At 43.6% G+C, this 14179-nt stretch overlaps 1 protein-coding gene across 4 annotated transcripts in view; it reads right to left on the bottom strand.

Annotated features, from left to right (window-relative positions):
• Positions 1–1668: 1668 nt before the first annotated feature.
• The window catches only part of Cyld (ubiquitin carboxyl-terminal hydrolase CYLD), a 95908-nt gene continuing 83397 nt past the window's right edge, over positions 1669–14179 (bottom strand). For all 4 annotated transcript variants that reach the window (XM_077686755.1, XM_077686756.1, XM_077686757.1 and 1 more), the window contains 2 exons: positions 12613–12811; positions 1669–1968 (listed from right to left, as the gene is read on the bottom strand). In XM_077686755.1, coding sequence (XP_077542881.1) covers positions 1778–1968; positions 12613–12811 — 390 coding nt within the window. In that variant the 3' untranslated portion in view covers positions 1669–1777. The remainder of the gene's footprint in view (positions 1969–12612; positions 12812–14179) is intronic.

The raw sequence follows: 14179 nt of genomic DNA, 5'->3' as shown, positions 1-14179 counted from the left end.
CACCATCTAAGGCTGTGGTGGTACCATTCCTTTATGCAATGCGTTTTTGTTTCACGCAGGAATTCATGAATGCAAAATTCAGTGATATTAGTGGCGTACCTCCTAAAAAAATGGACGACGTTGGTGTTGCAGCTTAATCATAGACACAAAAGATGTTTTTGTTTCACCAGCTGTTCACTAGAGTGCCCTTAGGTTTTGCACTGAGATTGCATTTCGTGAATCTGTTTAATACAAAGATTACTGGATACAACGAAGCAAAACCCGGGTTTCTTAAACTGGGCTTTTCCTTCTGCATCGGATTCATAACCAGCTCATACACAGTAAAAACACCATGTGGCAAAAGATGCCCAGGTCGAAAATGGTGGGATTTTATTAGATTGCGGAATAATCAGCCAAGTGCTTTTGCCAATATTGGAACAAAACCAAACATAAGATGCCATCTTATTGCAGTGTGATATCTGAAGGTGAACTGGCGAGTGGTTTGCACAATATTTGAGAGTGCAATAATATCGTAAACCCTTTACATATGTAAACCCTCTAAAGGAACAGCGAGAACCGAGCCTGTAAAATTGTTTTTAAAGTGCACGGAGGCAGTCCTCGGGTGCCTACTTTAGGATGTTCCGAGAATATCCCAAGGCCAGGCGATAGAATCACTTAAAAACCAAAAGTTGGGGTTCTCAGGACATCGTAATGTCCTCAGTAGGACGTGTTTAAAACCTCCTTAGGCTGTACTCTTGTTGGAATTGACGCAGTGCTGCTTTTTGTTTTTGTCTCGGACAGAACACGAACAATTTTTTGCAAAGCTCACATTGTTAAATCCTGCAGTGCTAGATGCACCTTGCAATTTCTTTGGCGGGCACACACATTTAAGGACATGCGATGAAATCCATAAAACGGAGAGCGTTAATACCGTATGTGGCTAAGGAGGCGCGTGTATGTTAAATTTAAAAAATTACCTAAGGTACTTAGCTGAATAATCACCTGCGCCTCAATTGCCAAATAGAAGTCTTACCTCGCAAGGTCAAAATTTGTCACTGTTCCCCTGGAGTGATTGCTCACAATGTTTTCAAAGAAAGGGTGCCTTGTATGCTGGAGTCTGGCTTTGCAGCCACGAGCACTTGAGGGGCACTACAAAAAGGAAAGAGCTAAATGGCCAAGTTTTGGGCAGGGCTCGAGAGCTGTTATGCTATTGGAGCAAGAACTCTTTTTGGAAGCCTTTTTGCGATGCCGTTTGCTGCAACCTCGTGCTCCTCTTCATCTCATCCTGGATTAAACAATTTACCTACGGCTTCGTGTCATCCGAACACAGGAAACTCGTACGGAAGATGCTCGCCAGCCAAACTACCACAACACAAACCGCAAGTGGCAGCCGGGTCACAACAGCATCGAGCTCAAGACATTTCCTAGGACAACACTTGTTTGAAACTTGGACAGCAGACTGTCAACAATTTTGAAAACTACATCGTGATTACCTGTTAAGAAATAGGTGAAACTTGGCATGGTTCTACTTTTAAAGGGCAAGCACTATATAATGTGTGTTAAAAGTGTCTTAGGGTAAGAATTGGTTTTACCAGGCTATGTAGTCCTCATTGGGAGAAAAAAATTTTTTTTTTAACCAAGTGAGCAGAAAAACAAAGGGGGCGGGGGAAAGAATAGAAGCAGTATGCATTTTGCAGTTTCAAGTTTGTTTAATAGTCACAATAGTATAACATTGACTTTCACAATGTGTCAGTGCTCCTTGCATCAGTGACATCGCATGAAGCGTAACTGGTGCTCATCAGCTGTATTTGTTAGCAAACTTGCTCTCATACATGCACATGTAGGCATCGCAAAACAGCCTCCGTGTCATGTTGGGCAGTATCTTTTTATCATTAGTATTAATCAGCTTGTCGTAGCCAGCTTCTCCAAACCACACACTAGCTTCCCTGTACCGCGCCACATTGGGGATGTTCTGGCCTTCCTCTCCTCCTGCATGGCATAAACAGAAGTGTTACAGACAGGTTGAGGCACCCTGAAAGCACCAAAAAGTGCAAAACAGCAAACATGAGCTTAATACCCCTGTGACATGGGCACTTTCAATCCGGATTGAAGCGAAGCTGCGAGCGCGCTCTACACATCGCCGTTGCTACATGGCACGTTTCAATCCCGATTGAAAAGTTGCACCAGTTGCATTCATGTACGCCAGACGGCACCAAAAATGTACTTCACAGCCGGCATCTGGTAACGTTTGCACGATCGTAGGTAGACGTAACTATATAAATGTTGCCGCACGCTTATTTGGGTCGAGTTATTTGATACAATTTCTGGAGTTAGTTGAAGTGGTCAACATCTGTGCCATTATACAGCGGGGACGAGAGTACCACTGCTTTCATCCAATCGAGCTTGAGAAACCAGGATTGAGTTCGAGCGGGATTGGACTCGATTGCGATTGAAACTGCCGTGTAGCAGCGCCCGATCCGGATTTGGCTCGATCCGGATTGGGCTTGATACGGATCAACTCAATCGCGATTGAAAGTGCCCGTGTGACAGGGGTATAAGAAACTAGTCGGCTGCATGCTGACCTCTTAGCTTTTGCCTAAAACTGCACAGGCATCAAGCATAGCTTCACAGGGAAAAAAAAACCTACTAGGTTTTAGTGTGCGACTAGCACAGCCAATTGCATCTATTGAACATATCACAAACTGGAACACCAAAAATGCATCGCTTATGTTAAAAATTTTTAAAAAAGCCAGCAGGGATAATTCCTCCTTAAAAAGCCCAGAGATACACCTTGGATGCATGTCAAATTACTATTGTGGGAAAAATATGCATGAGAATGAAATCACAAAATATTTGTTTGGCCACCTTTTAGGACATGCACTGAGATCTCAAACATACAGGCCCTTTCACATTTTGTCTCAACCGAACCTGTTACAATTTTGTGCAAAGCAACAATGCTAAGCTCCTACATCACTGCAGCAGGTTTCGCTGAGACTTTGACCATGAAAATTTGTTCATGTTGACACCCACCAACAGCAAATGGCACAATGATGTTTCAACGAGCAGGTTGCCCACTTTAGTTCGTTTCTATAGACAATAAAGCATTCAGCGTTATGCTCCCCATGATGAGAGTGCAGCTGCCAGCATGCTAACACTGGCAGATGCACTTTCCATAGAGCTGATGACCTGGCCTTACAAAAACGTTTTCATTCTCAATCAGCACTTTGAATTTTTTTTTTTTTAATATTCGAGCTATTGTGATGAGAACTGGCAGACATAGCATGCCGATCACACATGTAGTAAATTTTGTGTAAAATATAAATTTTAATGTACTCACACCTGTAAGGCTTTTAGAAAAAATAGCAGCAGGAATGATTCTTTTTCCCCCGACCATCATCTAAAGCAAACTAGGGGTGCAACAAGAGTTTTTACGCGATTCTAGCTCTGTTGCTGCAGAAGTCATGCAATCCTAAAGTTAATGGTAAAAAAAAAATTCAATTTGAATCTTTAATATTATAAATGCGCGGTAACACGACACAGAAAGAGGCACATACAATACAGGACGCGGCGCAGACTAGCAACTGATTTTTTTGTTCAGGAAACATGTAATTTACAGGAACAGCCAAACCTGCGCGCCTGCGCACATTCACCGTGTCGTACACTCAAATCAAAAATAAAGTTCAAAATGTCATGCTCAGCACAGCTGTCATGCTTTGCCACGTGAGCAACCCCCCTTCTTTTATCTCCCCCTCCCCCTCTTTAATCTTTAACCATGAACATTGGAGCCTCAAAACATCTTTTAAGTACCAGAGCTAAAAGCGTGGATCCTTGTTGCTTCTAGGCACTGGCTGCATACAAATTATAAGCACCCATTTGAATAAATCAACTTTTGCAAGCCCATTTTTTTTTATTTACACAGTAACACACAACTATAACATTTTGCCCCAAACAGCTCATGTTTTAAAATCTTGCCGAATCCTTCGAATAAAGCCATGCTGTTTTCATGGCGAGTCATAAGCCTTGCCTAAGACTTATTTTAGCACCCTCACACCAAAGACAAGTTGGTCTTGATCAACAAATTAGCTAGCAGGAGAGAACGAATGTCCCACTTTCAAGTGCCCCATTTCTGAAATAAGGCAGAAGTATGAAGCAGTACACGTACCAAGGAAAGTAGGCAAGAGAATTTTAAACAATACAATGCACAACAAAGGTAGTTTTGGTCAACAGCTTGCCTTGAAATTGTGCGAACAATTTGCAAAAATATCTGCTGCCTTTCATTGTTAACACCGTACTTGTTTATACTTGGCACCTCAGTCTCAAATTAGACTTATGAGCTAAAACTATGTCTGAGTCATGAGGTGTGCTTTAGTAGAAGCTATGTATTAATTTACACCACTTGGGGATAGTTAACCTACGCTGTAGCCTCACACGCAGGGGCTGTGTTTGTTTTTCACATTCATAAAAACAATGCTATGGCTGAAAACTGAATGTGTTGCTTCACGCCCAGAAGCACATGCCCCAGCCGAATCCCTTTTACAGCAAAGCTGCAAATGGTGCTTTCAATGGCGCTCTTGACTAGCCTTTTTTACAGGCTGCAGTCACTAAGATGCAATGCTTTATTGAGGCTTACACATCATTGTCTATGCAGAGAAAAGAGGGGGGGGGGAGCAACTTCCAAGTGAGGCATCGAGATTACAGTGAACTAAACACAAGTTTGTTCATTCGAACAATTGCCTCGTTAGAGTCATACTGACACCACTTTTAACATAAACTTTGCTCAAATAAGTTTTACAATTAGGAAAAAAGGGAATGACTATGTGACCCACTCGCTCATTTTCTGCAACAGAACCTATGATGTCATACGCCCAGCTGTGCGATTGGCTGAGGCCGGCAAATGCAAATTAGGCAGGGCTTATTATAAGCTTGCCGAATGAGCTATTTGCACTTAAATTTAGGGCACATTCTTTTTATAGCAGTAAGAATGGCGGGGTGTACAATTAAAGTTACAAACGAACACGTAAACGCCGAAGCAGTTAGTGCGGCACTTTGCCAGTTGACTGCCTAAACACAGGCGTCTGGTGCGTGTCTGATAACACGGACCAATCGACATAAGCGCCACGGTTACATGACCATGTTTGCCGAGTCATAGCGTATGTTTTAGGGAACGATTAGTATGAACCATAATAAAAACACGGTAGGTATAGAAGTCCAGCCTGAAAAGTGCTAACACTGGCACTTCAGCGGTATTGCAGCTCCATCCATGAAAGTGGGTGATAAACAAGATAACCAAACGGCCGTCTGTGAAATGCCAGCATCCCTGGTCAGCAGGCTATCTCTAGTTTTAAGGCCCTGCTCTGCATAAGTCATTGTTGACTTCATGAAAATACACAATTCAGCAGGAGAATTAAAATTTTGGCTTAAAATGTTAAATTTCTTAGTGAATAAAGCGTTTGCTGCCGGAAAAGTGCTGAGGGCTCTATGAAACACTCAATCTTTCAAATAAAACAAACTTTTGTGTTGTCTGTAAGCCCCCTTTAAGCATACCCAAGAGGGGTATGCTTAAACATACCTAGGTGGCTACAGATGACTAGAAAATGGGCAAGGTCGTTCCTATCTACAAGTCAGGTAACAAAAACTGTCCGCTGAACTACCAGCCCATTTCTCTAACAAGCGTCCCCAGCAAAATCATGGAACATGTCATCTAACTTCTTTCACCCTAGCCAACATGGTTTTCGGAAAGGATTCTCTAGCGAAACACAACTAGCAATCTTTCTTCACGACCTGCATGCTAACCTTGACAACAACTTACAAACTGACGCTATCTTTCTAGATTACGCAAAGGCATTCGACACAGTTCCCCATCAACGACTTATGCTAAAATTATCCCAGTTAAACTTAAGCCCAGATGTACTAAAGTGGATTGAAGCGTTTCTAACTAACCATTCTCATCGTGCATGACAATAACAAATCTTCGGAGTGTCTCAAAGTAACATCAGGTGTACCTCAAGGTTCGGTTCTTGGCCCCCTACTATTCCTAATATACATCAACGACTTACCCCTCAGCCTATCTTGCAAAATCCACATGTTTGCAGATGACTGCGTAATCTATCAAACAGTAACTAACGCTCACGACCAAGTGATCCTCCAGGAAGACCTTAACCACATTCAAGGGTGGTGCGATAAATGGCTTCTATCTCTTAACCCAAATAAATGTAAACCTGTTTCCTTTTCCCGCCGTAAAAATCCCTTGCTTTTTTCATATCACATTGCGAACGTCACTGTAGAGTCACAATCATCCTACAAATATCTAGGCGTCACATTGTCCTGCGATCTTGCTTGGAATGCGCATATTACTAACGTCATTTCATCCGCAAACAAAACACTTGGCTTCCTGAAACGTCACCTATGCCATGCGCCCACGCACGTAAAGTTGCTCACTTACACGTCCCTCATCAGATCAAAACTTGAATATGCCTCCGCCATATGGGGCCCACCCCAAACATATCTCATAAATGATCTTGAATCTGTCCAAAATCGCACCGCCCGATTTATTCATTCTGTGTACTCGTACAACATTAGCGTTTCATCCTTGAAAGCACAATCCAGTTTATCACCACTCTCTGTCCGCTGCCGTATTGCCACCCTTTCCCTCTTTCACAAAATTTTTCATTCACTAAACGTCGCTCCTTACATCCTCCCCCCGACATACATTTCACACCGCACCGGCCATCCCCTTCAAGTGTCCCGTTATCGTACCAGAACTGTCACCTTTTCCGCTTCTTTTTTTCCCTGAGCAGCCAAAGATTGGAACGACCTTCCCTGCTCCATTGTTTCAGCCACCTGCCCATCAAACTTCATAGCAAACGTCAGTAGTCACCTGTGTTCATAAAACTAATGCGTTCAAGTGTGTTTTTTTCTGTATATCCACCCCTTATGCAATACCCCCCAGTGGGGTCCTTAAACGAGCCATGAGGACAAAACACAAGTTCGGTTCATTCGAAAGATTGCATCGAAAGAATCGTACTGACACCACTGTTAACTCACACTTCGCTCAAATAAGCTACATAACTAGGAAAAAACGGAATGCCATGCGACCCACTAGCTCATTTCCCGCAACAGAACCTATGATGTCACACGAGCTTAGCTGTGCGATTGGCTGAGGACGGAAAAAGCAAACGCAAATTAGGCACGGCTTATAGGCTTTCCGAACGAACAATTTGCGCTTAAGTGTAATGCATATTCATTTTACAGCAGTGAGAATGGTGCGGTAAACAATAAAAGTTACGAAAACACACGTAAGCATGGAAGTACCGATGCGCACTGCTGTTGGTACTGGGTGCACTATGCTTGTTTTAGCTGCACAGCACTCCGCTGCTTTGAAGTTGTTTTACAGGACACTGGCCAATTGGCGTAAGCGGCGTTGTCTTATGTGACCCTGTTTGTCGAGGATACCCCAGGTTTCACGAGACGATCACTTTTTACATTATAACAAAAACAAGCAAGGTGCAAATACGCTCAAAAACAAAGCAACGGCGGACAACGGTTCGTGGATGACTGTAGCAGCGCCATCTTGGAGGGCTAACGGACAGCAAGGCCGTAAACCCGAATGATGCAGTGGAAGTTCGCTTGAATACACGTGCTTCTGATGTCATTGCTGACATTACGAAAACCCACGATTTGGCGCGAGAATCAAAATTTGAACCTAAATTGATCAATTTCTCAGCGAATACAACATCGTTTGCGGCCGGACAAGCGCTGGGGGCATTATAAAACGCGAAATCTTTCGAATAAAACAAACTTGTATTCTGTCTTCACGGCTCCTTTAATTAAGGAAATAAAAATGAAATGAGATGAAATGAAATATGGATAGCACCTTGTGCTTCTGCTGGCTGCCAGCTTCATTACCGTGGGTGAGATATTGTGTTCTCAACAGCTGTTCTTAATTTACAGTTGCTCGAAGGGCAATAAAGTTATAATGCGTCGACACCCATAAATTACTTTTTCTCCTTTTTCTGCCTACTCACAGGCCTGCTGTCTTTAAAGGGGCTGAGCAGGCAAAATGCAAGTTTGTTTTATTTGAAATATTTGAAGTTTCAAAGTGCCGCAAGCACCTGTCTGACAGCCAACGATGCTTTATTCACTGAGAAAACCAATTTAATTTAAAATTTTGATTGTCCACTAAAATCGTGTTTCGTGATGTCCGCGATGACGTAATTAGGACAGGTCTTAAAACGAACGTTAATGTGCTGTGTAATCTGCAGCGTACTGTGGAGCGCCTTGTTTACCATCAGTTCTCCTAGGTGGCACCACCATTCTGTGCAGGACCGCTGCCCACGTTTGTTTTCTTTCTGACCGTACTTGCTTGTTCGTTTGTTTTCTTTCTGACCGTACTTGCTTGTTGTTGTTACGGTAGGTAGTAATCATTTCGTGAAACACGGGTCACGGCCGCTGGATGAAAGGCGCACTCACGTATGGCCTGCTGCATGCCCTCAAAAAGACGCGAGGGCCCATCCCTGCCACCGCAGCACCACCGTTCCGAAACTGGTCGCGGCAATCGCGGTGTGCAGGACTTCGGTTTTTGGGCCGCTTGTTTTGAGGTGTGTGCTTATTACTGGCGTTCACAATCTGGATAAGGCATTTACCAGTACTAATGTTAAGTCAGTACTAAAGACTGACTTAACAGCTACTGAGCTTGTTTTGGTCAAAATCGAAATGAAATTCCATTCGCAGCTGCAGCATTCCGCGTTGATAGTGTGCCCTGTGTGTCTCATTGCTGCATCGCTGTGTCTCGCATTGCCTGGCATGCTCTTTGTGACCTCACACCCAGCAGATATTCACGTTTCGTCTGCAAGCTGCGACTTCAGGGGAATCCATGAAAATTTTGGACAAACAAATAAAATTCTGCGAGGGCGCTTGCTATTCATGACTGCCAACAATACTGAATGTTTAAGACATAACGCAACTTTTGTGTACATTTTTTTCGTGCAACTAGATAAAACACCAGCATTTGCATTCACTTCGCGCCACATCAGACCTGCATACACATTTTGTGATATGCAGCGATTTTACCCTGATAGTTATGTCAGCCTCTTCCATATAATTTTGACATCACAGTTGAATGAAAAGCTATGTGCACCAGCTTTACAAGCCAATCCACGGTCACATTGACATTTCCGGCCCATTTGCCCAGCAAAGGTTGTAGTAGTTTTTTTAAGAACTTCAGAAATTTCTTCGCAAGGTCGGCGTCATCCACGTCGCAGGTCAAAGAACACTGCATGCAATGCGGCAGGAGTGTCGAGAGAAGATTCCACAATTTTTCACGATCAGTCTGACCGCTGGTGAATTCATCACTTTGCAAACTAATGTGCACGTCAGCTTGCAGATGTCGATGTTCAATGGAAGGAAGTTCAACGGAAGTTCATTGGAAGTTCATGAGGGAAGCGGGGCGTGTGCCCTACTTAGGGCACCACACCCCCGTTGGGAAAGTACGGTATGTGTGCACATCCTTTCCTTTGGCTACCCAGGGAAAGTTCCCCTCCTGCCGCCTTTCCCCTTTTTCAAAATGATAAAAAGCGCTTTGCCACATGGGAAAAAATTACATTCTCTCTCTGTCACAACATTCTCCATCCCGCCTTATTGTGAAAAAAAAATTATGCGAATCGACATTGGTGAAAACGCGTGGCCGTGAAACCACTTGCCATCCTTATCTACAATGGCCCTATCAAACAAGTTTCTGGTTAGCACAGGTTTCAAAATGTTCAGAAAGGAGGGTGTTAAAGTTGTAATTGCGAGGAAATTGTGATGGTGCTCCTGTGGATCTTTTTAACACGAAAGTGTTTTATTCCCGGGTACACGGAAATTTCGTTCACGTCATATCCACCACGGAAGTGACGCCAGCACAAAGAAGCAAGCTGCCTGTAAAGGGTGCACCCCTGCACACAGGGTCTTCTTGCGGGGGAGCAACCTTTAGTACTAAAGAGTACGTTAGGGTTGTTCGTTTTCAGCTTTTATATTTAAACACGAAAGTGTTTTATGCCGCGATACCCCAAGATTTCATTGACGTCATATCCATCACGGAAATGACGCCAGTACACCTTTGCCGAAGCAACCCGCCAGCAGGACGCCGCTCTCCAAGCACACCCACAAGACAGCTGCCAACCCGCAAATCATGCTCAGCTGAAGATTTCGCTGCACATTTCACTTTAGTGTTTTACTGATTCCTATGACAGAGGAATCAACCACAGTTTTTTAGCTTTAATCAGTAGTAAAAGTAGGAAAGAATTTTCACGCATAAGCATTCATTACTCATGTGGTCTCCTTTTTCTCAGATTACAAACACTAAAGTAGATATGCGGTGGTGTCACCAGGGAAATTGGACCAAATCCTCCGAGGCCGAAAGCTGATTGGTCAAGAGCTCACCTGACGGAAGCTCACCAGTTTCTCGTCCGGTCTGGACATATCACTCGTTCTTCCAAAACCAATTGTGAAGCAGCCAGTGCTACCTTTACGAAATCATTTTGTGCTGTTCTCCAGCTCGGTGAACTTACACCAGAAGGTGTTAATGTACAAAAAAAATTTCAGCTTTAATCAAGTTCTCTCTGCCTCCGAAAAAAAATTGATGCGAGATGTGATGCCCGGGTCAATAAAAACAAAATGGAAAAATAGTTGGCAAGTTTTGGCACGCTAAATTTTTGCCCGAACGCAACAGAAGAAGGCGAAATAGCAGAAATTCTAAGAATTGCCCAATAATGTGTAAGAATTCTAACACCACTTCTCCATTTCACATTTTTTTCTTTTCTTTGTTATTTTAAATCAACAAACTACATCTACACTATCATAATGATTAATTGCTCTAAGTTCGTCAATTATACGTTTTTTGGGGGCAGATACAAGGCATTACATTTCTGCAGTACGGAGAGATTTTGCTTGGGTAGGTACTCTCCAAAGAACGCTGACGTATTAAAGATGTATGGGGGAGTTTCCCTTTGCTGCAAAAATTAATTCAGATTGAAGCACAGTACGTTCACAGAGCAAAATTAACGCAACATCTTCAGAGTGTGCTAATTTCAGCACACCCTGGTACTGCTCCACGAGCTCGGGCGTTGGTTTCAGAGATAAATTGGGATCAAAACGGCAATGAAATAATGGAGGCAGTATACCTAGCGCTAGATGTTATCATGAACGTTAAAAAATGCTCAACAGCTAGGAGACTCAACCGTACGCACTGTCTCTTGAACGCCGCACGGTGTATTTTTCTCTATAAATCACCTTTAAAAACCAAGTTTTCATGAGCGCGTTTAAAGGCAGTGTCGTGCCTGCGAAAATGAATCAACCCAAATCTCTACACGCAGCAGGACATGAGCCAATAATAGTAGTATGAAATGACACACATAGCAAAATGTCTATTTTCAAATCCTTTTACATAGATACTGTCCCGCATCCCCGTTTTATGAGGTGTCCCCATACTCAAGGCAAGGTTTAATTTGTTGCCAGCAAATATTCTTCGTTTTCCCGTTTGTCGGCTATGCGTTTCCCGGAAAGGGGCGACATTTTCGAAATATTGGATGAATAAAGTCCTAACAAATACGAGCCGCTTCAGCTGTAACCAATTACTGTGGGCTGTAAACTGTACAACAATTAAAGCCAACGAGTATTCTTATCTTTTTGTTGAATGTTATCTTTTTGTTGGACAATGCATAGAGCATCTTTCTAGATTTATTAGATTAAAATGTTCTTCCTATATAAACGTCTCAATAATTATTTTAACTTCTGGTTCGGCCACATGGCTGAATCGAAGGGCAGACAGACAGATGCATACAGACAGACAATTATCGTTTTAGTAGCCCAAGAAAGGCTATAGCGTCTTTAAATCGTGTGCACTGGCTGTCAGTTTCAGTCGGCGCAAGGACTCGCCCAAGGGGATCACCTCGCTCCGTCCTGAAACCCATCCCTGAACGCTAGCACTGCAACTCACACCCTCGCCTGTTGAAGTCCGCTCTCATCCAGCAGCCGTGCATGGGGTATGCTCCAAAAACAGGGTCACGCAAGGCAATGTCATTTACGCCAATTGGCCAGTGTAGTGCGAGACAACCCCAAAGCACTGGACGGCTGAAATGTGGAACGAGCTCTTGGAATTTCCGGACACCGTAGCCAGATTAACAGTTCGCGAGTTTTTGCGTGTGGATAATGGTTTTGCGAACATGAGAGTTTGGAAACTAAACCTAAATTAAGACATTACGGACATTGCACAGAGTGCAAGTGAAAGCGGGCACAAGAAAAGCAATGACAATCCTTTGCTCATATCCTCAGAGGTGACGCAAGTCCGGCGCTTCTGTGCAAATGTGGAAGGTTGTGGCCTCAGCTGCTCAGACTCTTTATACAATGTAGAGAAGTGCGTACTGTCACAGGCAGCGAAGCTGCTAAAACTGAAGAAGATTAAAGTGTTTTTATAAATGGTATCTGCTTTTATGATGCTCAATTCTTCAGCATGATTAAATTGAATTATGTATGCCCTATATCAAACTGACGAATGTGTTTTCGCAAGTTCGATACAACTGGGTTTGACTGTGAATAAATAAAATTTTTCTAAAATAAATGTAGAAGAGAACATAACCATGCAACAAATGCACTAACCTTCACGGTCAGCCATACTGTCAAAGAAACACCACTGATTGCCCACAGGACATTTGACAAAGCAGACATAGTGGCTGGTTTCAATGCAGACAACTGCAAACAGCGTCATCCGTGTTCTCCCAAATGGACTGCCTGCTCCTTCGGTCACATCCGGCAATTTTGTCGGCATATGAGACTTCCGGTCATCGTGCATGTGAGCCTGAAATTGTGAACAAAAGAAAAATGAGGAAGAAAAGCGTACAAGTCAACCGTGCACCGTGCTGCAACGAGACAGCAACTAAAACTGTATCGAATTTCCACCATCTTGAGCTCAGTTGCAAAAGGCCTCTAGAAAGCACCACACAGGCCTGATTTATAGGCCCAAACCCTGTTTAGGGATGTGCCTGGAAAACTCGGGGAAACTTAAAACAAAGAAACTGCTGAAGCTTTTAGTGCACATGTCAAGTCATGCAGTCCACAAATTTAGAATATCCAAAAATTCTGCCGATAGAAACCAACTGGGAACTCAAGTGTGACCACAAAATCTGGACATCTAAAACAGAAACATTGAATACTACAGGGTATTACCGCGATACCAATGCATCAAGCAATAGTAGTTTCGGAAACATGCAGCTATTTCTGTAAGTCATTTCTGCAAGTCTATTTCTGTGTCATTTGGCGCGCGCGCGCGCGCGCGCGCGCGCGCGCGCACACACACACACACACACACACACACACACACACACACACACAAAAAAAAGCTCATGATGATTGCTTAATTTGCATTCAAGTCCAGCAGGTAACTCGAGGTGCTTAATCTGTTTTCATTCCTTTGCCTTGCAATTTCTGTAGAGATCGCAAAGAGTCACAACCCCTACATTGGTGCATGCTACCGGGAAGTCGGGCCCAACTCAGACAGGCTGGCTAGCAAACAATCTGGCCAGCATAGCAGCTGAATCTCCATAAACAGTGTTCAGGTAGGTTCCATAGGATGGCGTCCCTGCCCTCCTCGAGCGTACTTGCAGGATGTTGAGAAGAACTTCTTGCTGGACTAGTTGGTGATCAGTCGTCATGATTTGGAGCGCAACGAAAAACACGGACAAAGAAACAGTAGACGAGGCAGGCGCTAACTTCCCACTATTTCATTCGGCTGTGTATGTGTACGATCCTTCTTTCTCGCCCTCTCTTTTCCTAGAGAATATAAGCACATGCGTAGCTGAATAAAATAGTTGGAAGTTAGCGCCTGCCTCATCTACTATGTTTCTTTGTCCGTGCTTTTCGTTGCGCTCCAAATCATGACGATTGCAGGATGTTGTCAAGGCTGCCACAGGTAAGGGCCTTCCACCAGAGATAGGTACATGGCTTTAGTTGAGCTTTTTCAAATGTCTGTTGCCCCCTTGTCTTCCATACCAATCTCGGCCTCATGACACTGAACACCTCTGGGCACCCTGCTCGCATGCTTTTGGGGAATCCCCAGTAAACAGCTGTTCTTTGGCACTACTGTCTCCTGTGCTCTCCTGCCGGTGCACTTCTGCTCTGCGGCGAAAACATTGGCCATGACAAGAGTGCACCGTGATCTAGCGTTGTG

Source organism: Haemaphysalis longicornis, unplaced genomic scaffold (genome assembly GCF_048455015.1).
Source record: "Haemaphysalis longicornis isolate Haplotype H1 unplaced genomic scaffold, Haemaphysalis longicornis Haplotype H1 scaffold_1, whole genome shotgun sequence".
NCBI classification, from domain to species: Eukaryota; Metazoa; Arthropoda; class Arachnida; order Ixodida; family Ixodidae; genus Haemaphysalis; species Haemaphysalis longicornis.
This window is presented reverse-complemented; position numbering and strand designations above follow the sequence as displayed.